Here is a 24,535-nt window from a genome sequence, read left to right on the forward strand (position 1 = left end):
ATTCCAACCATAAATAACTACTCACAAAAATTCTCACTAAATTTCAGGGAAAAATCAAAACATAGAACACTTATAATGTTACTTACAGCAGAACGTACTAAATTGCAGTGAAAAAAAATCAAAACAAAGAACATTTATCATGTTACTGACGGCGGAGTATTGCAGGGAGGAAACTCCCAATTCAATATGATTAGAGACCTGCAGCATTTCAGCTCATATTTTGAAGTGATTCTCTGTAATCACTTTTATAATATCATAATAATAATAATTCAAATGCAAGGGCAGGGTAGGCATGAAGAAACAGTTGCATGTAGTTTTAAGGGTAGCAACACATATCCAACAATGGAATCGCCTGCATCTGAGAACTCATGGCACTGTCACGGCTAGTCTGCTGAGAACTCATAGCACTGTCACGGCTAGTCTGCTGTTGGGAAAATCAGATAACCATTCGGGGAAAACACTGCGTCAATATGGCCGACTGAAGGAAGCTCTCGATATATTTCATTCTGCAAATCAAACTTACGCATGGCTTCTGCAGTGCTGTGCCGACATGAATGCTCTGTCGTCGGGCAAGATGGTTCATTCCCACATTATCAAAACGCTACTTGAATTTGATATTTTTCTACTCAATAATCTTATCACTATGTATGTCAAATGTCGGAGTTTGAAGAATGCAAGGCAAGTGTTTGACAAAATGCCTGAACGAAACGATGTATCATGGAATGCAATAATCGCAGGCTGTGTTCATAATGGAGATGGAGAAGAGGCCCTTCTTCTTTTTTCTGATATGCAACGGGCAGGATGGAAGCCTTCTAATTTTACGTTTGGAAGTGTTATCAAGGCTTGTGCATACCCAGAAGCTTTGGAACGGGGTAAACAAGTCCACGCGCACATCATTAATACTGGATTCATGTGGGATGCTTTTGTAGGGAGTGGCCTTGTTGACATGTACGCTAAATGTGGTACCATAGAGATTGCTCGTCAAGTGTTTGATAAAATGCCTAAACCAATTGTGGTTTCATGGAATGCGATGATTGCACGATATGCTCAAATGGGTAATGGGGAAGAAGCTCTCAAGTTATTTTCTGAGCTTTTAAGGGATGGCACAAGAGCAACTTACATCACCTTTGTATGTGTCTTCAGTGCTTGCGCCAACTTAGTAGCTCATGAAGAGGGAAAACAGGTTCATGCCCTGGTCCTAAAAACTGGATTTGAGGCAGAAATTCTTGTTAGGAACAACCTTGTAAACTTCTATGCCAAATGTGGAAATTTAGATAGTGCACGTAATATGTTTGACAATATGTCTGAAAGGGATGTAGTATCATGGAATGCAATGATTGCAGGTACTGATCATGGTGGCCAGGGTGAGGAGGCACTGGAACTGTTTTGTAAAATGCAACACACGGGTACAAAACCAAACCAGTTCACTTTTGGCAGTGTTTTGAGCGCATGTGCGGGGGCGTCAGCTTTGGGACAGGGTAAGCAGGTTCATGCTTATATTGTCAAAACAGGATTTGAATCAGATGTCTTCGTAGGGAATGCATTTATAGATGCCTACGCCAAATGCAAAAGCATTGAAGATGCAAGCAGAATATTTGACAACATGATTGAACGAAATACTATTTCATGGAATGCAATAATTGCAGGATATTCTCAAAGCGCTGTGTCTGAGAATGCCGTGACACTCTTTTGCCAAATGCTACTGACAGGGCTAAAGCCGGACCAGTTTACCTTTGCCAGCGTTCTCAGTGCATGCGCAAACTTAACAACTTTGGAACAGGCCAGGCAGGTGCAGGCTCATATCGAAAAAAATGGATTTATAGAGGCAGATGTTGTTCTGGGAAATACACTAATCGATGTGTATACAAAATGTGGGAGTATAGAAGGTGCATGCAAAGTTTTTGACGAGATGCCCAAGCTAGATATGTTCTCATGGACTGCAATGGTTGTGGGATACGCCCAGCATGGTCATGGCAGTGACGCCTTGCAACTCTTTGAGGAAATGCAGCAGGCGGGCATGAAGCCAAATGATGTAACTTTTGTTGGTGTTCTACATGCTTGCAGCCAGATAGGGTTAGTGGACAAAGGGCTGCATTACTTCGATTCTATGGATAAAAATATGGCATAAGAGCAAGAGAGGAGCACTATGCCTGTGTTGTTGACCTTCTTGGTCGAGCTGGATACCTGGATGAGGCTCATAACTTTATTAACAAAATACCATTTGAACCTGGTCCTCTTGTATGGCGAACTATGCTTAGTTCCTGCAGAAAACATGGTAATTTGGAGCTAGGACGAGATACAGCAGAGCACATTCTTGATCTTGAACCTCACAGGGCTTCAACATATGTATTACTATCAAACATCTATGTTGCTGCTGGCAGGTGGGATGATGTAGCTAAGGTTAGAAAATTGATGAAGGATAGGGGCCCTAAAAAGGAGCCAGGATGTAGCTGGGTTGAGGTGAAGAACAAAATTCATACATTCGTTGCAGGAGATAGATCGCACCTGCAAACAAAGGAGATCTATGAGAGATTGGAAGGCTTGATTTTGCAGATGAAGAGGGCTGGCTATGTGCCAGACATAAATTTTGTTCTGCAAGATGTGGAGCAGGTGCAGAAAGAGCATTCTCTTTACCAGCACAGTGAGAAGCTAGCTATTGTTTTTGGGATTATCAATACACCTCTTGGGACACCCCTCCGGATTATCAAAAATCTACGTGTGTGTGGTGATTGCCACACTGCTATCAAGTTCATATCCAGAATTGTAGGGCGAGAAATTGTAGTTAGGGATGCAAATCGCTTCCATCATTGGAATAATGGGCTGTGTTCTTGTGGGGATTATTGGTGATTTAATGGATTATCATGCTTGCTTGGATAAAAAATTAAAATTGAATGCTATTTCTATCTGGTAGCCCAAAATTATGATGTGGAGCAAGGGGTGCAGATTGTGTGCCAGTTGAATGTTCTTTGGGTTGAAAGTGCGAAAGATGGTCACTCAATGTGAGTCCAGTAACACCAAATCTGTTCAAACATGTTCAAGTTTCAACCTTTGTGGAAGTAACCCAGGTAAGAGCATAAGATCTTCCATAACTAGATAACTTTGATGAGAAATGAACATTTCCATGATTTTTGGTCCTTTCATGTTTAGGTGTACATTATGCAGAATCATATCGTTGTGCTAAGCATAGGTAGATCAATGCATTTCCATGTCTGAACATATTTATTATTATCCTAGGATTTGTTCAGGAAAATGCAAAAACCAAATATGGAAATGGTGAATTTTGTGTGAAATGTCTTGGATTAGATGGGGTATACAATTGCATTGGTGAGCATGTCATAAATTATAATTAATAAGTCCAAACATAGACTGGTCCACAATTGTGCCAAACTTATATGGGAAATCCATCATATTCATTCTTATCGGAAGTAGGAAACCTTGAAACCTTTGATTCTACTGTTAGTCATTGCTTGTATTTAGAGTTCTGTATGAGTGAAGGTAATAGGGATGATCATACATCTAATTCTATGGGAATGTTTGTTTCTGCTGTGGCGAAATAGCAACAAGGAAATATCAGTTGCATTGTCTGCAAGCTTGGAGGTCTAGATTTTTCCATATATCAGGTCAGAATTTCTATTCTTAAAACTCAGAACGTTATATCTGTGTTTGTGTTCCAAAATGTTCACTGGAATGCACTTATTTATTCAACTGTTCACTTTATTTGTTACTCCAATGGGTACCAAAAGAAACAAAAACTAAGATGAGTGTTATTAGGGAGATAGTAATGATAGGTAATAAATGAACTGTGTTCCAGTGGGCAAGTGCTCTATTGTCCAGTCCGTCTAAGCTACAGGCTACATATTTTGTTTACCGATTCTGTTATCTACTTCATGCTTATGCTATGTCAAAGTTATCTGTCTACTCAAGCTTAGAGATGAGGATTTTTCCATGTATGAGGTCAAAATTTCTATTCTTGAATCTCAGAATGTTATATCTGTGCTTACAGTTGAAAATGTTCCCTTCACTCGTTTACTCAACTGTTCATTTGATCTCGTACTTGTTAACACCAGGTCTGCCCATGCAAATCTGGTATTAAATCCAGCACTTGCTGTGATTTCAGAGGACATTATAAAAGCATTGGACATTCTGTTCTGTTGCAACTGCTGGGGAACATGAAGGAGAGAGCCAATAAAAAGCTTCTTGCTGATTACAGAGATAATGAGGCGAGCAGTAGAGACTTTTTTTTTTCCAAATGATTTTCAGCTTGTAGCAAATTGGGAGAGGATGAACAGAAGATTTGAGTTGTTATGAGGAACTTCTCCAACCTTTGTATGATAATATTAACTGCTGGTTACAGTGCTCCTTTTGAATGGAATGTGCTGGTCCTTTTGTGATTGAAGTTTGCATGCAGAAGGTTCGCTAGCTTGAGGAGTATTAGCCTGTCTTAATGGTGTTATTGTTGGCTAGTACTAGTAGAAGGTGCCTGCTTTTGAATCCATTTCAGTCTGATTTAAGCAGGCTGCAGTAATATATAGCATGTGGATGAGGACTGTTTTCAAGAGATCAAACTGTGGATGAGAACCTGTTTGAGGAGATTTTTTTGCTGTCTTTTCACCTTTTGAATGCCAATCTACTATCAGGATGAGAGCACAATTTTTTTGGTAAATATATTAGCATTCTTGAGGGCACATCCCTTGCGGCCATTTTTAAACACTCCTTACAACAGCGGGAGGAGAAGAACACACCAATGGGAGTTACCTTAGCAGCAAATTGGATGCACCACTCAACTACAGAGGAGGCACTGATGCAGTGGCAGTTCGCAGCTGTGCGTGTTCATTCCTAGAAGGTGAGGGCACTCCACTTGAGGGAGTTACTTACCTATTCATGGCAGCATGAGGAGTTACAAATTATCACCTTTTGGCACTTGAAGGAAATATTTTCTGATTTTGGCCACTTGCATGGAGGTCACATTGATGAATGATTTACACCACATTCTCTCCTTATTCCTAGTATGCAAGAGGGCACATCATTTGGAGAGGTACATTCATTTTCTAAGCTTGAAGAAGTACGCCCTAGTAGAAAAGATGCCTTTGGAGTTATGTTTGCTATTCTTATCTTCATCTATACTTTACTATTTTGAGAGACATTGAATGTACCATCCCATTTGCATTCCGTAAGAGATGGGGAGGTGAGTGAGAATTTTTCTGACTGGTGGTCTAGGAGTCTTTTCACATTTCATCTATCTCTCCCTCTTTCTCTTGCCATCTTGCAGATATTGCAGCAACATAGGAGGTTGATTTTGGTGAACTTAAGAAGTCAGTCTGAGGACTTGTCAGCTTGTGAATTGTACTTTCAGGGTTGGTCGTGCAAGGTTCTCTTTTAACCAATGGATTTACTCTTCTATCTCTAATGTTTAATCAATTAGATAGCTTTCTTTCTTGTTATTGTTTCTTTGTGGAAATCTTCTTAATCAACAGGTTTGGGATTAACTAATCTATTTTGCAGATTTTCTTCTCCTCTTTCTCCATTCACCCTTTTTGCCAAGGCACAGTGAAATTTTTACTTAAAACCATAAAAATCTTAGTTCTAATTTTTAGCATGCACTAGCCCAAAGTGAGAGAAGGCTAGCTGAGGTGAAATTTGGCTAGTTTATTGTTGCTACACCCAAGATACCCTTGGTGTTTCTGTGCTAGATTACTGACGACCTGTTATCAACTATTTTGCATAAGGATAGCACATGTGATTTTTCCTCATTCAGCCTGGTAGCATAGTGATTCTAGCGTTCCAAATGTTGGAAATATGAAAAGGTCTCTTGGGAAAGGACACTTTTGTGCACAGGTTTCAAGGCATCATACCGCAGTGATATGCTCAAATGAATATTGCAGCTTGTACACCCACTGCAAAACCATCATCTATGGCACCAAATAAAGTTAGAGGAGGGAAAATTTAAATACAGATCTGAATGATATATACATTGCAATGAGTACGGGAATGAAGTGGGCAGCAGTATGAAGGATAGTTTTAGCAGTTGAACAGTAGATTTCAAGTTGGTTTTCCTCAAGTTCGTTCCCATCATGGTGGCACTGATTGGACAGTTGAGGATGCAAAGGAAAAAATCAACAAACTATTGGAGGAATATGAGACGGACAGATATTGAAGAAGCATGCCATTCTTCCACCACGAGGTTGTGAAAAATGCTTTGGTTATGGCAATGGAGAAGAAAAATGATAGGCTGTTTAATTTACTGCAGGAATGTTCAAGTGAAGGTTTTATTGCAATAAATCAGATGATGGAAGGTTTCACAAGGGTTGCTGATAGCCTTGAAGATTTGGGCTTGGATATTCCCAAAGCTAGGGAAAGGTTTGCAAGTTATGTTGAGCAGGCAAAAGTGAATGGCTAGCTTGTGCCATCTTTCACCTATGGCACAAAATCTGATCCCACAGAATCAAATGGGTACATGTCTCCACGAGTTCAGAGAGATTTCCATGCCTCTCTCCATATGGCTAGCAGAACTAGTGTCAGTAAATGGCCAAGTATGGCTGTAGGATTCCTCTTTGAGGGAATCTTTGGAAGGTTCAGTGAATGGTTTCTGCAGTTCTCCACACTCTTCCTTAACACTTTCTGGAGGGGTTGCATTTGTATTTTAAGGCATGATTAGAATAATTCAGAGCAGCAGTGAAAAAGGAGAGACAAGAAAATAAAGCAGAGTATGGAACAGAATTGGTGGCAGCAGTAGATCTGAGTGTTTCCTCCAGCACCTTTTAATGTAAGTGATGTATGGAAGCAAAATGTGAACTGAGGCAGCTTGGCACACCTCTGTTCTAGGTCTAAAAGGCATATGTGGGACAAAGATCTCAGCCATTGAGGTACCTAACTTTGGATAATATGTGACATATATATGTATGTGTGCAACATTGGATTACAGTTTATGGGGCGGACCTGAGTTACATATTTGAGCTGACTTCAAATGCTTTTGAGAAATCTAGGGCATTAGGATTAGGTAATTTCTCTAAATGATAACTGTTTGTGAATGCTTTTAACTTCTTTAAATTAGGTTCTTCTCTTTGCTTATATGACTATAGTGTTCTTCTTCATCAAACAAATACCAAAGCATAAACAGTAAAGAGACAAGAGACACAAAATATAAGCAATCAGCCAAAGGCTAAAACCTCTCCAATCTTGAGAGGAAAACCCAAATGAATTCTTCTTCTTATTGAGACTCCAATTGACGAAAACCAAGACCATGACCAAGACCCTCGATACAACAACCCCTCCAAGACCAAGTCACAAGCTTTCTAGATTCAACTTCTTCTTCCTTGAGTCAATGATGGTCAACCTTCTTCCTTCACCTACTAGCTCGACTATCCTTCAGATTTCGGTCCCTTAGATCAGATCTGCAGTTCTCGGCCCTACTTCAGAAACCCTAGCACGTGTGATTGACCAACTTTAGAACCTTGATTCTCTTCGCTCTAGGGGGAGGTTTCTTCTTTGGCAACTTGGCTTGAGATACACCTTAATCTTCTCCTTGTTTTGACCTTCAAGTGTGACTGTAATACCTCAGCTCCTCCTACAGTTTGGACAGTGTAAATTCTTCGCACGTGTGGGAATTAGCCCAAAACAGATCAGAAAATGGTAAATAAATTCATAAATTCATTTGTAAATGTTGGAATCGGATGATTTTTAGATCAATCCTACACCTCTCGGAGAGAGGAATCCAAGAAAAATATCAGCTGTCATAAATAAGATGACCCATGTGGAGTTTGGCCCTAGTTGCCAATTTTAACACTTGTGACATGGTCTTGGAGGGTTAATGACTTAAACAATTTCCCTTTTTACAATATACAATATGCCCAAATGGGTCTTCAATCTTTGTCATTGACTCATTAGACTTTATGACATGATGACCAAACCTAAACGCTGACAATGAGAGCCGTAACTATAAAATAAAATTCCTTGATCATGAAACCCATGATTCAAGCATTACAAAATTAATTTTATTTTCTTCTTGACATCAATTGCATAAAACCACAAATACACATGTCATTATGAAGACCAAACCTAGTTACATATTTCAACGCTCCCTCTTAACTAGGGAGGTATTCATAAACTACACAAGGTACTTGGACTTTTTCAATCTGAAGAATTCTCATAAGTCGGATTGGTAACCCATATGTATAACATCATATCATCCAACATTGAGTCGGATTGGTAACCCATCTGTATAGCATCATATCATCCAACATTGTCACATAGCAAGGCCTTGACTAACAACTCTATCTCTCCACAAGATTAGAGCTCAATGCTGGCAAGACCAATGATGTATAAACACTCTCATCATTTTCTCTCTTGGAACATACCCCACCCGGGTTCTCAGAGTGTGTTCCATTGACTATTCTTATCTTGGATTTTCAGTTCTCAAAGAATATCAATCCTCTATAACTACCCTTATCTTGGATGCCCTAACTCATCCTCAAAGAATATCGAATGCCAGATGTTTACCCAATCCTCCATTCTGTCTTCCCAAGTGAAGACAATAATGACGTGTCTATCTCTCCCTCAACTTAGGGAGGACATACCCATTCCACTGAAGGAATGTACCCATTCCTATAAAAAGGAATGTACCCAAGCTCCCTCGTAACTAGGGACTTGTCCAAGCTCCCTCTTGACTAGGGACTTGCTTTCAACAACTCTTTAGGTAGAGATCATGGGATAACTAGCTGCCTGTACAACTACTTCCTTTGATGTCATGAATTTCTTCTTTGTCATAGAGTCTACATCTTTTGGGACTTTCTTGTATTGCACATACTATCCATCACTTTCATCCATGTGTCAGTCATGTCATTATTCTTTTTATTGGAAAGTGATTCATTAATCCATATATGATCTTCCTTCATGCTATGTTTCTTTAAGGATCTTTAATCCTGCTATGTGGTCATCAGTGGTGGAAGACATTCACAGGTCTTCCCTTGGCGGCCTAGCATAAGTCCATCCATATATTATTCAAAATAAGAAATGAATTATTAAAAATCACCTTTGTGATAGTCTTTCATCATGACATCTTCCTGTTTGCATCAACATCCTACATTCATATTGACACATATCCAAAATATATATACTGTCAAGGGTCTCTTTCTTTTTTAGACTTCATATCTTTCATGGAGATATCATAGTTAAATCTTTCAGTCCTTGGATGTTGATTGGCTTCTTCATAGTTGCATATTTCATGATCTCTTCCTTTCTTTCTTCACGCATTTCCTTCCCAGGAACTTCCAATCAGAGTTCCTCCAATTTTTGTTAACCACCTCATATTTCATATGAGGACATATTATGTTGATATCATCTAGTCAATGTGTGACCCATGCCTTCCTGCATCCTTTCAAAGGAGGAGATCCTTTCTTTTGATCATTCTCTCGAGATAGAGCAGTTACCCATGTTACCTGCAACCATATGACATGACTCTATTTTATCAAATATGAACATACATACCTCATTTTCTTTTAGGTTATCTAGATTTCCTTCAGTAGCTTCCTTGATTGAAAGATCTTCAATTCCTTGATCTGCTTCACTTCTTTTGACATCTTACCATCATCCCATGAATTCCCACAAGTTGGAATTCTTGATGAAACACTCGCTTCCTTTTAATCGGTGAATCTTCTGATGAAGATTCCAATAGAGGATCTTGAGTATCCTCATCCAACAGAGGTTTCCTTTTGACTGATGTATGATGAGCTTTGTACTAGATGACTTTTTCTTTTTCCCATAAGTACTACTAATGCTTCTAATGGGGTTACCAAGGGCTATATCGTTCCATAGGAGATTGCCATAGTCTTCTATTTCAACTATCTTTCATGCTTCTCTATGATCACGAGCTCTTGCTTACAATGCTTCTATGATGCCATGATGCATCCTATCATGCTCCTTAGAGACTCATGATGGCCATACCTTACAACAGAAAAACTTGAAAATAATTAGGTTAGGAAGACTATCCCAATCATAGTAGAGATCTTTTACTTCCTCTTTCTTGGATTTCTTCTTTTCAACTTCCTCCACTTCTTCAGTGTTATGGGCTTCTTCTTTTCCCCTTTTGCTATTGTCCTTCTTGAGCTTAGGACAATCTCTCTTATAATGCCCATATCCTAGACATCCATAGCATTGAACCTTGGCCATATTCTTCTTCTTTCTCCGAGGACCAAACTTTCCAAACTTTCCCTTTCTTTTTGTCATTGTAGCATGTGCTTGATTTTTCTCATTTGATCCTACATCAGATTTTGCCTTCTACCTGGTTTCTTCAATCTTGCATAGTGACCATAGATCCTTAAATGGAATAGCTTCTTTCTTCCCATAAATGCTTGAAGTAAAGTTACCCCATTCCTTGGTAGTGCATTTAGTACCATTTTAGTTATCTCTTTGTTAGACATTATTTCTCCCAGATGTTGAAGTCGATCCCTGATTTCAGATATCCTCATAAAGTATGAGGCTATTCCTCCTCCTTTTGATATCCTTAGCGTGTAGAGTTCTTGCCTTAGAGAGATAACTTCTCCTGCAGTGCTTATGGAAAACAACTCTACCAGTTTGTCATATATTTCTTTTGAAGTTTTGAATTTAGATACATATGGGATGAGGGGATCCTTGATGGATTCTATGAGAATCCTTTGAGCCCTTACTTCCCCTTTCATAAACCTTGTAAGTGCTTGAACATCTTCTTTTGGAGGTTTGGTGATTGAGCCCTTAACATGTTCCATGATCTCATTCTCAATGAGATTCAGATCTGTCCTTTTCTTCCATGCAAGAAAGTTTGAAGCCCCAACCAATTTGTTGCTTTCCTTGCAAAAAGACATTTTGACAAATTCAGATGTAGACATAAATATACTTACATGGGATGATGCTTCTTCCACTTGCCGCCTTCTTGAATTTGATGATGATATAGATAATAGAAAACTTCTCCTTGATGAAGATAGTTCTCTTCAAGAGTGATCCTTGGCTCCATTGAGAGAGAGATCACCATAGATCTTTTGATGATGATGTCCTTGTTGATGATGATTGATGATTACTTCTTAATGATGTCTTGTTGCTTCTTGGATGATCTTCTTTAAGGATAAGGAATTTCTTTTGAGATGAAATCCTTACTTCAACGAGAGGGAGATTGCCTTAGAACTTTTGATGATGATGAAAACGTCCTTGATCTTGCTTCTCTTGGATGACTAGTTTTGATTTACTTTGATTTGTAGATCTTTTCGACTTGAGTAGGGTCTTTGTGGTTTTTTGTTGATGACTTGAGGATCCCAAGACTTCTTCTGATGTAGACTTCTTCTTTGATCTAGGATTTCGACACTTCTTTGTAGATCTTGACCTCAAGATGATCTTCTAGATTTGCTTTGATGCTCTTCTCGAGATTTGGTCCTTGAATGCTTGAGTGTCCCTTGATGAGATGCCCTTTCCTTGATTTTGTCACCTTAGCTCTGATAACATGTTGAGAAATCTAGGGCATCATGATTAGGTGATTTTTCCATCAATGATAACTGTTTGTGAATGCTTTTAACTTCTTTAGATTAGGTTTTTCTTTTTGCTTAGATTATTATAGTGTTCTTCTTCATCAAACAACGACCAAAGCATAAACAATAAAGAGACAAGAGACACAAAATGTAGGCGATCATCCAAGGCCAAAACCTCTCCAATCTTGAGAGGAAAACCCAAACGAATACTGCTTCTTAGAGAGACTTCAATTGACAAAAACCAAGACGATGATTAAGACCCTTGACACAATAACCTCTCCAAGACCAAGTCACAAGCCTTCTAGATTCAACTTCTTCTTCCTTCACCTACTAGCTAGGTTATCCTTTAGATTTCGGTCCTTTAGATTAGACTTGCAATTCTCGGCCCTATTTCAGAAACCCTAGCACGTGTGATTGACCAACTTTAGAACCTTGATTCTCTTCGTTCTAGGTGGAGGTTTCTTCTTTGGCAACTCGACTTGAGATACACCTTAATCTTCTCCTTGTTTTGGCCTTCAAGTGTGACTGTTATACCTCGACTCCTTCTGCAGTTTGGACAACATAAATTCTTCGCACTTGTGGAGTGAATCAACCCAAAACAGATCAGAAAATGGTTCGGTTGTCATCCTCTTTCTGTCGCTTGGTGATGAGGCTTCTTTCTTATGATCTTCACACCTTTTCTTGGATCAAATTGCCTTGACCGAATTCTATCTTCAAGTGAGGCCGAGCTGCCCTATTTATAGTGGTTTGTGCATCCAAAATAAGGCGACTTTACCTTGTGCCTAGGCCAACATGCCCTTCTGGAATCATTTTATTCTCTTTTTGTAGGCCGACTTCAAGGAGGGCTTATGACATGGTCTTTGAAGGTTAATGACTATAAAAATTTCTCTTTTTACAATATACAATATGCCCAAATGGGTCTTCAATATTTGTCATTGACTCATTAGACTTTATGACATGATGAGCAAACCTAAAGGCTCACAATGGGACCCTTAAATATAAAATAAGATTCCTTGATCATGAAACCCATGACTCAAGCATTACAAAAATAATTTTATTTTCTTCTTGACATCAATTGCATAAAATCACAAATACACGTCATTATGAAGGCTGAACCTAGTTACATATTTCAACACCGACCCCTGTCTGAACTAAAATTGGTTCATTTGATTTGTGTTTGCGTTGAAGGAAAAGGGTAATCCTGTCACTAGGGTTTCTTGCTACATTGGGGCTAATATGTCAACATTGTATGAATCTTGCAAACCTTGCATGATATGTTTGGAGAACCTTATCATTTTCACGTTCACTTGTAGCCCCTACATTCACTGTTGAAGGAAGACTTCATAGTATTTTTTGCATGATTACTAGAAGAGACCCACCATTTAGGGACTTCGGATGCTGAAAATTCGCTTTAGAAACCCACTTGCCCACCTTGGAGGACACTTGGGAGTTGAATATGCATGCTTTCTAGAGCAAATGCACTCTTGGAGAGCCTTTAGAGGTTGCACAATGCATCTTGGAGCTCATTTGTACCCCTTATTCAAGGGACACTTCACCATTTGGAGGGTTACTTCACTTGATTATTGAACATGTGACATGCACAACCCATATTTTTTGTACTTCAAAGGAGAGGCTGTTTTACCTCTCCTTAAGCAAAGAGGGGCTTTCACTTCAAATACTAAAATTTTATTGTAAAAGAAGTTGAGCATCTCCCTATAAACAAAGATGCACTTATTCATTACTTTCTCATGGTTGGATTGGGGAAGAAATCCCTTAACAAATTATGAAATTTCTGAATTTTTGTGTAGATATTTTATCTTTTTATTGGAACCATGGATGGATTATTAGACGTGCCTCATTGAAGAGATGCTCTTGTGAATGACTTTGCAATTTCTATGGATTTTTTATGGCTAAGTTTTAGGGATGCACATTATTTCTCGAATAAGTGTTCTCTTTAATTCTTGTTGGATTTGTTTATGAAGGGTAATTAAGTGCAAATGTACTTATCTAATGGTGAGGGTACATTCTCTTTAGATTGTTATTGGATAGATGTTTTCTTTTAAAACCTAGGAAGATATCTAGTGGGGAATCTTCCCTTGAATTTATCTTGAAGCTTGCAAAAGTACTAGGTGGATCTTCGAGGTTTGTAGTGAACAACTATAGTCATCACCCTAGATCCGCATATATATTTTCAAAGGAGGCCTTTTTTGATCCCATATGCCTAATGAAAAGGAATTAGTTTCTAGTCCTCCCATAACTTTATTTTTTTGAACATACTCCAAACCATTTTGTTGGATTTCCTCTTCATATTACCTTGTAATGTATTGCCTTAAACCCTAGCAATCTTACATCCGGGGAAGCCTCCCTTGAGTTGGAGGAGAGTCGGCCTTAAGTAGAGGGGTGGTGAGGTGACAATGGCCTCCCTCTTAATATCACTTAACTCGCACTTGAGTGTTTGGACTTTTCTCAAGAAGTGTGAATTTGTGTGATAACAAGTGCTATGACCACAAGGGGGGTTATATATGGGGTAAAATGTGTACGATATGACCCCAAGGGGTTTGGGGGGGTGGGTAATGCAAAGGGGCATATATGGCATTAAATGTATACATAATAGGGTTGGCCTAATAAGAGAGGGCTAAATGGCTTGTGTAATCCTTGTTAAAGTTCGGGTACTCTTTTCCTAGGCCAATTAGAGGGCAATTATATGTTATGGTTATGCAGATTTTCAATGATGAGGCAAACAATGCCATATAACAACCAAAGTGAAAGGTATTTTTGTGATTAATCAACAAAGGGACAAGACCTTCAAATAGATACCAAGGATTGAGGGTTTATAATGGAGTTTTATGGCTGAAACTATGCATAGTTAATGAAAGAATGATGATGTCAACCATCAAAAGTAGGGTTTAAAATGCAATAATGCTAGATTTTTCTTTTATATAATTTATTAATGTATTTCCTACTTTAAGAGCAATAAAACATCAAACATAAATCACTATTTAGCAAAATTTCACATAAAATCCTAGCCCTAACCCCAAACATCTAGTAATTAGAAAAGAGGGAGGTTCAATCAACACTACTATGATTAGTGCCTTGTTCTAAATGGGAAAATGGAGTCTTTTGGGGAAAAATTAACAAGAAGGACCTTGTCGAAGTAAGAGTGGATGACTAGGGCATCCACTTTAAACCCTAGTGATTTTGTTGTGAGCGGAGATTTTAAATTTAAGAGATACACACTTGAAGTTTTCTTAAAGAAATCTAGGAAAACAATTTCACATATCATAAAGGAGTAAGATTTCAAGATAGATTTAGCAATTTATATCATGGCACAGTTAAAAACCCTACTACACATACAACATGCAAAATATAGAAAATATGTGGTAAACTTACAAAATTTTCTAGGAGAAACACTTCTATCAATCCCAGGAAATTATCTCCAAGCAAAAGTGTAACAACCCTTTTAATTCACCCCACATTTGTAAATAAGTCTATACAGTGCTAGCGTGGGAGCCATGGCTGACCAAGACAATTTGATTATTAAACACATGAAAATTTCAAGTAAGGGATCTAGCTTCGGTAAGTAAACTAAATTTATTCCCCTCATTGAAAAATGAGAGGGTTTATTAGGTCAAGCAAGTTGGTCAGCGAGGGTGGAAATGCATAATTACATATATAATAACAGCTTTGTCCACTAAAGCGTAATTACGCATGTAAGAAACCTATTAATGAGAGAAAGTTTGGTAGTTTTTGTTGAATTTGTAACTATGGTCGGTCTTCATAATGTACTTTTGGTCACTTGATGTAGTTATTTTTTATCATTGTAAAGCATATCTATAAATGCTTGAGTCAAAGAAAATTTATCTTGAGTCATAGCCCCATTGCAACTTTTTAAAGATTTAAATTTGAATTTTTGAAATGTAATTTTTGGCTCCAAAAAGTGACAAGTCGACTTCCCTCCAAGTCAAGTCGGCCTTGGCCAAGAGACACGTCTATTCAACCTAGATAGTCTACTATATAAAAGCAACTTGAGCTCCTTATTTGGCAGATTCAAATTCCTCTCTTAAGACAACTTCTGGGCAAGCGAAGGAGGTCAAGAAGGATGAAGGAGGACAAAGAAAGAGGCAAAATTTCTCTCTCCTCTCTCATCAACTCGCATGTTTGGATAGAAATCTCTATCTGTGATTCACATTGTTTTCTGGGCATTCTATTGTGGGGGGGCCGAATTTTTCTGGGTTACTGGGTAGTTTTTGGGGGCCGAAATTTTGGGCTACTGGATAGTTGTTGGGAGGCCGAAATTTTTGGCTTAGGTAGGCAAAACGAAGTGCAACATCAGTTTGGATGATTTGACTTGGAGGAGGAGACCAGGTTTGACCATAGGTCTAGGTGTGTCTCTTATTGAACAAGAATAATTTCTCTACTGAAAAGGTTGTTGGGTTTTTTCCCGTAGTGGGTTTTCCTAGGGTAAGTCTTGTCTCTCTTTTGTGCATTGTGACCTGTACTGTTATACTGTTGAATTTCTGAAGTATATTTGTTGAATGATATATTGAAATAAGATAAAGAAGATCTACATCAAAAGTAATTATCAGAATTTTAGAAGTATTGTGCTAACTCTAATCGCACTAGAAAATCAACATGGTATCAGAGCTTTGGTGATAAGAGGAAGGTATACTAAGATCACTTTTGTCGAAACCCTATAGAGAGCATCTTAGTAAAGTCCTTATATATTGGCTCCTATGGTTTCCTCCATGAAATCTGAAAACAAGCTAGAGGGAGCATCAAACTTCTGAGCTTGGAAAGTCAGGATAAACCTTATTCTTGCCAAAAATACAATGTTGTATATTGTGACAGGAAAGACTACTGAACCAAACGATGTAGCTGGAAAAGAGAAGTTCAAGGAGGATGATATTATTGCCATGAGTCTAATAGTGGACTCCATTAGAGATCATCTCATTCCCTACATTGCAAAGCATGATACCTCCAAGAAGATGTATGATGCCCTAATAAATCTCTACACTATCAAGAATGTTGGTCAGTCCATGAGTTTGAAGAATGAGCTCTGAAATACAAGGATGACTAATGATGACATTGTGGCTTCATACTTCATAAGGATTTCACAAATCAGAGATCAAATTTCAGCTATTGGAGAAACCATCTTTGATCAAGAACTTGTGACTACCACACTCAATGGTCTCCCTATATTATGGGATGCATTTGCAGCAGGCATAAGCAGTTGGAAAGACGATCCTTCATTTGAACAATTATGGACATCATGTGCTCAAGAAGAAGTAAGATTGATGTCTAGAGATCATCAAGTTGAAGATGTTCAAGCCCTTGCAACTCACTTCAAGAACAAGGGAAAGAAGAAGTTTGGACCTTAACATAAGAAGTTAGGAAAATAGTCTTCTTCCTCTAAGAAGAAGAAAGACCTATTCAAGAGAGATTGTCCTAATATGACTAACAAGAAAAGAAGAGGGAAGCAACATGCTTCTGCAACAGAAGTTGAAGAAGATGAAAAACCAAAGAGATTCAAGGGTGACAAAGATTTCTTCTACTTTTCTGCTTTGACAGGTTCCTTTGTAGATGATGATGACTTGTGGCTAGTAGATTGTGGAGCATCAAGACACATGACCAGAGAGTGTAGGAATCTTTCAAGCATGATGGAAAAGAAGTTGTCTCAAAGGGTTGAATTGGGGACAACAACAACTATGCAGTCAAAGGAATTGGGAAGGCATCCATAGAGTTGGAATCCGGTAACAACATTCATCTCAACAACGTCCTTTATGAAACAGGTTTGAAAAAGAATCTCATCTCTGTTTCTTGCTTAGAAGATAAAGGAAATAGGGTTGCTTTTGTGGATGACAAAGTATTTGTTTGGTCGAAAGGCTCTAGTATAGATAATGCTAGGGTTATTGGGATTCGTGACACTAGACTGTATAGACTTGTAATCGAACCAGGTCAAGCATTAGTACATGATGAAATAAATCCAAGTGAGCTATGGCACTGTAGGCGTGGACATCTTTATTTTAGGGCATTGCTTGAATTAAGTGAAATAGTGTTAGGTGTTCTTGAACTACAAGTAAAGAATGATGGTGTATTAAAAGGTTGTGCTCTTGGAAAAAACATCAAGAAACCATTTCCAAACAGTGACAACATATCTAAGGAAGCTTTGGACTTGGTTCATTCCGATGTATGTGGTCCGATGCCCGTAAAATTGCTTGGTGGTTTGTTGTACTATATGACATTTATTGATGACTTCCCCTGTAAGATGTGGATATATATTTTGAAGATGAAAGATGAAGTATTCGAGAAGTTCTAGGAATTCAAAGCTAAAGTGGAAAATTTGACACAATATCAAAACATAAAATCAACTGATAAGACCTCTTTACCTCAAGATCTTCTAAAAATCATTTTCTCCATATAAGCACATTGGTGAAATCTATATGACTCCACTCTCTGAACCAACTAGGATTTCTAGTTTCAACACTAAAGCTAGCAATGGCGGCTAGGGTTTCTCAAACCCTAAGCGTTTCTCCAAAAACTCTCCAAGAGATCCTTTTCTCAAAACGCAAGTGATATAATGATGAGAGACCCTCTCATTTCCCTTTTTATAACTCACTCACCTTTTCGCTCCAATTAAATATTAAAAACATTTTTCCTTTCTTTATTTAATAAAGTGACTTTTATTAACTAATTAAAACCACTTTTAAGCTGGAAAATACTTAATTTGCCTCCATGGTCACATCGACCACCAAAACCCCCTTTTTATCATCCTTCCCTATAAATCTTCTCGCCTCGATTCAAACAAACTATTACACTAAGGTGATTCTCCAAGTAGTCAACTCGAAACAACACCTTAAGCGTAATTAATTAAAACATGTCAGTTAATAACCCCGTTTTACGAGAATTGTCGGAATGCAACAAAACGAAGACCGAACTGTGCGACATTGATCGTGATGGTGAAATATTGCAAGCAATCTCAGTGAGACCCTGTAGAACTCCTAAAAACCCTTCTGGCCCACCAATAATGTAATCCAGCTCCTGTTACTTGGCTGACATAAGCTCTGGAGGCTCCTCCTAATCTCATCACAAGATAATGCAAAAATTGGGGACATTACAGAATAACCGATCTGATGGCGGAACATGGCAAGTAGAACCTTGCCACTGGACTATTGGACCACCAAACTCTTGGAATGAGAAAGCAGGAAACCCATGTGGAGAAGGTTGGCATTGGTGGGCTAATAATCAAAGGAACAAAAGGAAGAGAGTGGGACCAGGGAAAAACCTTGGTTATTGGAACTCTCTACCATCGGGTCATCAAACTCTTGTATCGGTGGAAAGATGGAGTGGTAGTTTAGTGGGGACCCAACCCGACATGACATTACCAGGTGAACTCCATCGACCTTCAAGCCATCGGGCCCTTCGATGCTCGAATGGATCAAGCAGAGAGCAAGGTCAATGGACTCCAATACTAAGGTGACATGGCTAGGGGTAGACCCCACTAGGATATTGGACCTTCGAGATGTCGTAAGTGAGGTGGTTACAGATTTCAACTGGAACTGATATGAAGTGGGCTGAGAAGGGCCCCAGGCTTATAGGCCTTCATGCCTTCAGGTTTTTTTGGCACAATCGAGCAAAGGAGAGGCCGAGGGATCCTCGATTGGCATGACGTGCGTCGTGCACTGGTGGTTTCCATGTTGGTCATCAACCCTTGGCCTCCGAACTTCCCACATAGTGAGTAAACATTTAACACTTGGACACACTGACGCACCACAATTTGAATCCTTATAGACCACATGATTATGGCATGGCATTTCCACATGGGTTAGGCGAAGGCCACGTGGGTGCCATGCAACGCCCTTGTGATGACATGAACTCTTTTAATATGCCAAACTTCTAATGGGTGTAACTTTTGATCTAGGTGTCTGATTGAGATAAAATCTATATCTACAGAAAGCTCTCAATGAGTTGAATAGATTCATGGTATCAATGTTAAGTTTTGAAGAATTTGAGAAATGAGGTTGTTGTAACCCCATCTTTGTAATATACCTTGGAGATTGGGTCAAACAGGTAACCCTCCCACAACCCGAGATGGACAAGGGGGTGGGTGGTGTTTACAAAATTCCATCTCCAAGAGAAATTCACACCACAAAAAATCACATTTTGACTCAATAGATACAAGAAGACTAATGCATACTCCCAGAGAGAGGAGAGTGTGATGAGTGATGATGAAAAAATGAAATAAGGCCTGCTCTATTGATATGAGGTCTAAGTTGCCTTATTTCCACAATTTTACAAGCAAAGCCCTAAAACAAGCTTGCTTAAGCATTCAAGAAGTGTGAGGTCACAAGTTGACCTCAATATAGCTCAAAAACATGACATGAATGCCAAAAATAGCCCACACGTGTGGGAAATAAAGTCATCCTCAAAAAATTCTCAAGGTGCCACAAGCAAGTGATAAAATGGATCATGAGTGCTTGTCACTCCAAGAAAGGCTCAAAATGCATGGGTATGCCGCAATAAAGTGCCTACAATTTTGTTTTGAATAAAAAAGGTGCCTCCAAAACCATGATGTCCTCATAATTATGCCCTATGTTACCCTAGTAGGGGAAAAAGGAATGACTTGGCACCATCATGCTCAAGTGTTGGGGTCCAAAGGTGATGTGCAATCCCTCCCATGTCATCTCAAGGATAATCTACCATCATATGGGCTCTTGGACATGCAACATCCATCAAACAATGTCAAGGTTAGCCTGAGGGCGTTTTTCGTTCATTGTTTCAGTAAAGAAAACACTCCTATGGATTTCATCAATCTTGGTTTCTATAAATAAATTGCAAAACTTCATTTTTTTTATAAAAACACATATATATCTTCACTAATAAAAACACTCCATGGATTTAAAAAAAATATAGACATGTAATCTCTTTAATTGTTGCTCGAACTATGCTCCATGACTGTTAGGGTATCAAATCCTTGGCGTTTTGTTCTCCTTCAACATGACTAAGGTTTCAACCTCCTTTTAACACTATGCAAATGTGCACACAACCTCAGGGTTGAATGGCCCATGTATATTACACACCCTTTGTGGCTTCCATGCACAACTCCAACTTAGGATCTAGACCAAAATACTCTACGTGTGGGTCAAATCTTCTATATGTTCTTCACCAACATTGGCCTTTTTGACTTGTGTGGGTTTAAATAAGGTCTCTTCTTATTACAGTTTGCATCACGATTCAATCTCCTCTATTGTTGAAATCATTTGACAAAACTCAGTATGTGGATTCCTTCTTTCACTTTCGACAACTAGGTTCCATGGCTTAACCTACTTGACCTCCTCAACAACGAGCTCCTTCACTACATAGATTTTGGACTTTGCTCACAAAGATTGACTCTATGAATTGAACCTTCGGTGGCTCTAGCTCTTGTAGCTAGACAAAGCTTTATGCTCCTCCTATCGACTCTCATCACCTATGAAAAATCAACTTGAATAGTGGCTAGGGTTTTCACAACTAGGTTTCTACTCTGTTGCACTTCCTCTTCCTTTGACCAATGCTCTGTGGCATGAACAGACTCAGCCCTGTCTTAGGCCGGTGCTGTAATACCACTTGTTGGTATTTTTGAGCCTGAATTAATTTAAAATGCAAGAAAATTTGGCATAAAGACAATGTTGATCACTCTAGCAACACAAGATTTGGAGTAGAGTGGAAACTGTGTTGGAGTTTGTATGAAGCTCAATGTTTTGATCATTGTCTCAAGATCATCATCAGGAGTTTGATTTGGAGTAGAGTGGAAATCGCATTGTTATTTTTTTGAAGCTCAACGTTTCGATCACCATCTCAGGATCATCATCAGGAGTAGAGTGGAAACTGCGTTGGAGCTTTTTTGAAGCTCAACATTTCGATCACCATCTGATGATCCTGAGATGGTGATCGAAATGTTGAACTTCAAAAAAATTTCAATGTAGTTTCCACTCTACTCCAAATCAGACTCCCAATGATCATCCTGAGACGACGATCGAAATGTTGAGCTTCAAAAAAACTCCAACGCAGTTTCCACTCTACTCCAAATCTGACTCGCATGAAGCAACATGTTTAATGTACACAAAGACTTTTTTAACACGGTAAACCCTTGATAGTGCATTAGGGAAACATCCACAAGACAAAGTATTTTATTGCTCAAGAAGAATAATTACATTTAGGCTTGCAACCACCACATCCTCTAGAGATCACATGTCTAAATTTGACTTACTAAGCATTACAAATGTTACATTAAGTGCTTTCCTTTTTGTAAACCAACTTCGTGATACAAACTACCAAAATTTACATGAAGTAAATTTTGGTTTTTACAACTTCTTTTAATTGAGTTGGTTTTTACAACTTCTTTTAATTGAGTTGATGATACCAAAATCTTAAACAAGGTGAGATTTATATGTAGTTCATTATTGCCAAATAAAAACATAACACATAGTCATCTTTGGCTTCTATAGTCCCAACTCAACGATTATCATTTTTTTTTCCTAAGGACATATCTAGGCAGATCCACCCGAAGGGATCACATCCCGTTGACTTATTAGCATAGCCTAACCCCGAGAGCATCGAAGATAATTGACCCCATGACCTCCCATTAGTGAGGTGCTTTAGCAACAAGAACTCAATCAATTGAGCTAACTCTCAGGGCTAACTCAACAATTATCATTAACACAATTATTTGGTTTTTGAATTCCAACTCATCAACCATATTTTTCTTATGATACCCATTTTAGACCCATGTTTACTCTAAAATAGTTATCTCATATTTTTGCGCATTAAGGACGATGATTTTGTTTTTTTTCTTCTCTCCTTTAATTTTAGGGAAAGATCATGGGGATATTCCTAGAGTACTCCGAAGTCAAATCTTAGTGAAGATACTTGCAACTATATTTGTTGTCAAAAAATACTACATATTTGAGCTCATTAATTTACCATGAATGAGATGGCATTGAGTATCAATGTACTTAGCTAAGGAGTTAACTCAATATGTTGTAAATGTTGTTGGCATTGGGTTGGCTTCATGTCAATAAGTACTTGGTTAGAATCCTCATGGCCCATATTAGAGAAATTTTGACATCTAAGATGGGCCTCCTAAGGAATAATATAAAATAATAGTGGAAATAATAAAATAAGATTAGATTCGCTGATCAAGTTTTGGAGGGAAAAAAAGGAAAACAACTATTTTTCAACTCGTATTTTCAACTTCTCTCCCTATGATTTTATTCAAATTTCGAGCAAGAGCACTCATTGGATGCATAATTTAATTTTGCATCCAAGGAGAACCCATGTTGCATACTTACAATGGACCACATACTTACGATGGACCTCACTACACAAAAAATGTGAAATACATGAAAAATTATGATCAATCACGTTTTTTCATGTATTTCACATTTTTCGTGCAGCATGGTCCATTGAAAGTATGCAACATGGGTACTCCTTGGATGAAAAACTAAATTCTACATCTAACAAGTGCTCCCGGTTGAAATTTGAATAAAATCGTAGGGAGATAAGTTGAAAAAGAAATTTTTATTTTTTTACCTTTTTACTCCCAAAAATGGTGAATCATCCCTCATGGTTGACATCATGATATTGAATCCTATTGGTTCTTATAAAGTTGATTTTTGTTATACTTTTTGTTTTGAGACCCTTTTTTTACCTCAAAAATTCTCTAACACGTTAGATGCAATGACCTACATCAACATATTTGAGAATTTCTCACAAATTTTTCTTCAAAAAAAAAAACAACAAAACAAAACATGCATAACTCATAATTTTGAATTACTTATTACTTCCATTTTACCTTAATTACACTGAAGGTGTTCCCTCTATGGAGTTGGTTGGGCAAACATTGTTCACCTCAGCCAATCTCTGCACTCCATTTTCATCCTCCTCTCTCCAAATATAAATTGACATGTGGAACCTACAAACGTCATGGAATTCTCGACACCCTCCCCGCTTCTGCCCTCCTCGCCTCCGTTTGAATTTTGTAATGGATTATCAACGTACCACTTGTGCCTTCGACGGATTGAAGCGAAAGTCACTTGATCTTGGAGGTTGAGGCTTCGCTCACCCAGCGCACATGGGAAAAAATTGATAATGAAGGCCTCCTATTATGAGATCCTAGAGCCCATCAAGAAAGTCATGGATGTTATGGTCGTAAACAAAATCAATGTCAAAAGAGTCACAATGGTAGTTTCTAGTGGTTAGAATTACCCTTTGGCCTTCTTCTCTTCACTGAACGACTTCGTTTGGGTCAACTATGGTAGCAAAATCACGACATATGTTTGGCTACTTAGGAAGAATACCATGACATTCTCAAATATTCAGTGTTGAAACCATGAATAGGATCTGAGGAATCCTAGCAGCCATCAACACACATGATTTATTTGGGGTTATATATATGACACCGAGAATGTGGCCCCTTTGAAGAGTCTGACTTGGTCTAATTAATCTAACACACTAGTTTATTGAACTTGCATTCGATCTGTTGCCTCATTAGTTGCTTCCATCTTTGCAAAGCTTCCAAAATAGGTAGAGGACTGAGAACACGATCCTTGTTGTCGGGAAGGAGAGGCTTGAAGTTTGTGACAAATCATATGACAATGAGGTAACTCTACAATTGAAGGTTTCAACCATTTTGTAATTTCTCAATTTTGAGAACTTTCTGATGGTAAGAAGCATATTTGGCGACACCTTCAAATTTAGTAGTTACATTCATTTGTTCGACATAGGAGCCAATATATTATGTGGGATTCAAGAGTGATCTCAATCACCACGTAATGCTTCCTCGAGCATTGAAAGGATCTTCTCAGCATCACCTTTCTGGAAACAAATGATAGAATGTGTCAAAAAATGGACTTGAGCAGGGAAACAAATACATTGAGATAAGCTTTAATGGGACCATAGTAAGTAATTGCACGCTCTACATTTAGTCAACGAACTTTTAGTGTTACAACATCATTGTTGGGTACAAAGGCATGTAGCACCTAGCAGTTATGGGTCATCACCATCAAGTA

The 24,535-nt window shown here is 38.4% G+C and overlaps 1 protein-coding gene and 1 pseudogene across 2 annotated transcripts in view; both read left to right on the top strand.

Moving 5' to 3' along the window:
• Positions 1–6,948, top strand: LOC149185599 (pentatricopeptide repeat-containing protein At2g03880, mitochondrial pseudogene; annotated as a pseudogene). The gene is made up of 3 exons (XR_016255634.1): positions 1–3,065; positions 3,558–3,620; positions 4,068–6,948. The product of XR_016255634.1 is annotated as a pentatricopeptide repeat-containing protein At2g03880, mitochondrial pseudogene (transcript).
• Positions 6,209–24,535, top strand: part of LOC149185600 (polygalacturonase At1g48100-like) — a 25,814-nt gene continuing 7,487 nt past the window's right edge. The window contains exon 1 of the mRNA XM_089409096.1: positions 6,209–6,357. Coding sequence (XP_089265222.1) covers positions 6,209–6,357 — 149 coding nt within the window. The remainder of the gene's footprint in view (positions 6,358–24,535) is intronic.

This window comes from Pinus tabuliformis, chromosome 3_1, assembly GCF_031772625.1.
Source record: "Pinus tabuliformis cultivar Carrire ecotype Pingquan chromosome 3_1, CPIR1, whole genome shotgun sequence".
NCBI lineage: Eukaryota > Viridiplantae > Streptophyta > Pinopsida > Pinales > Pinaceae > Pinus > Pinus tabuliformis.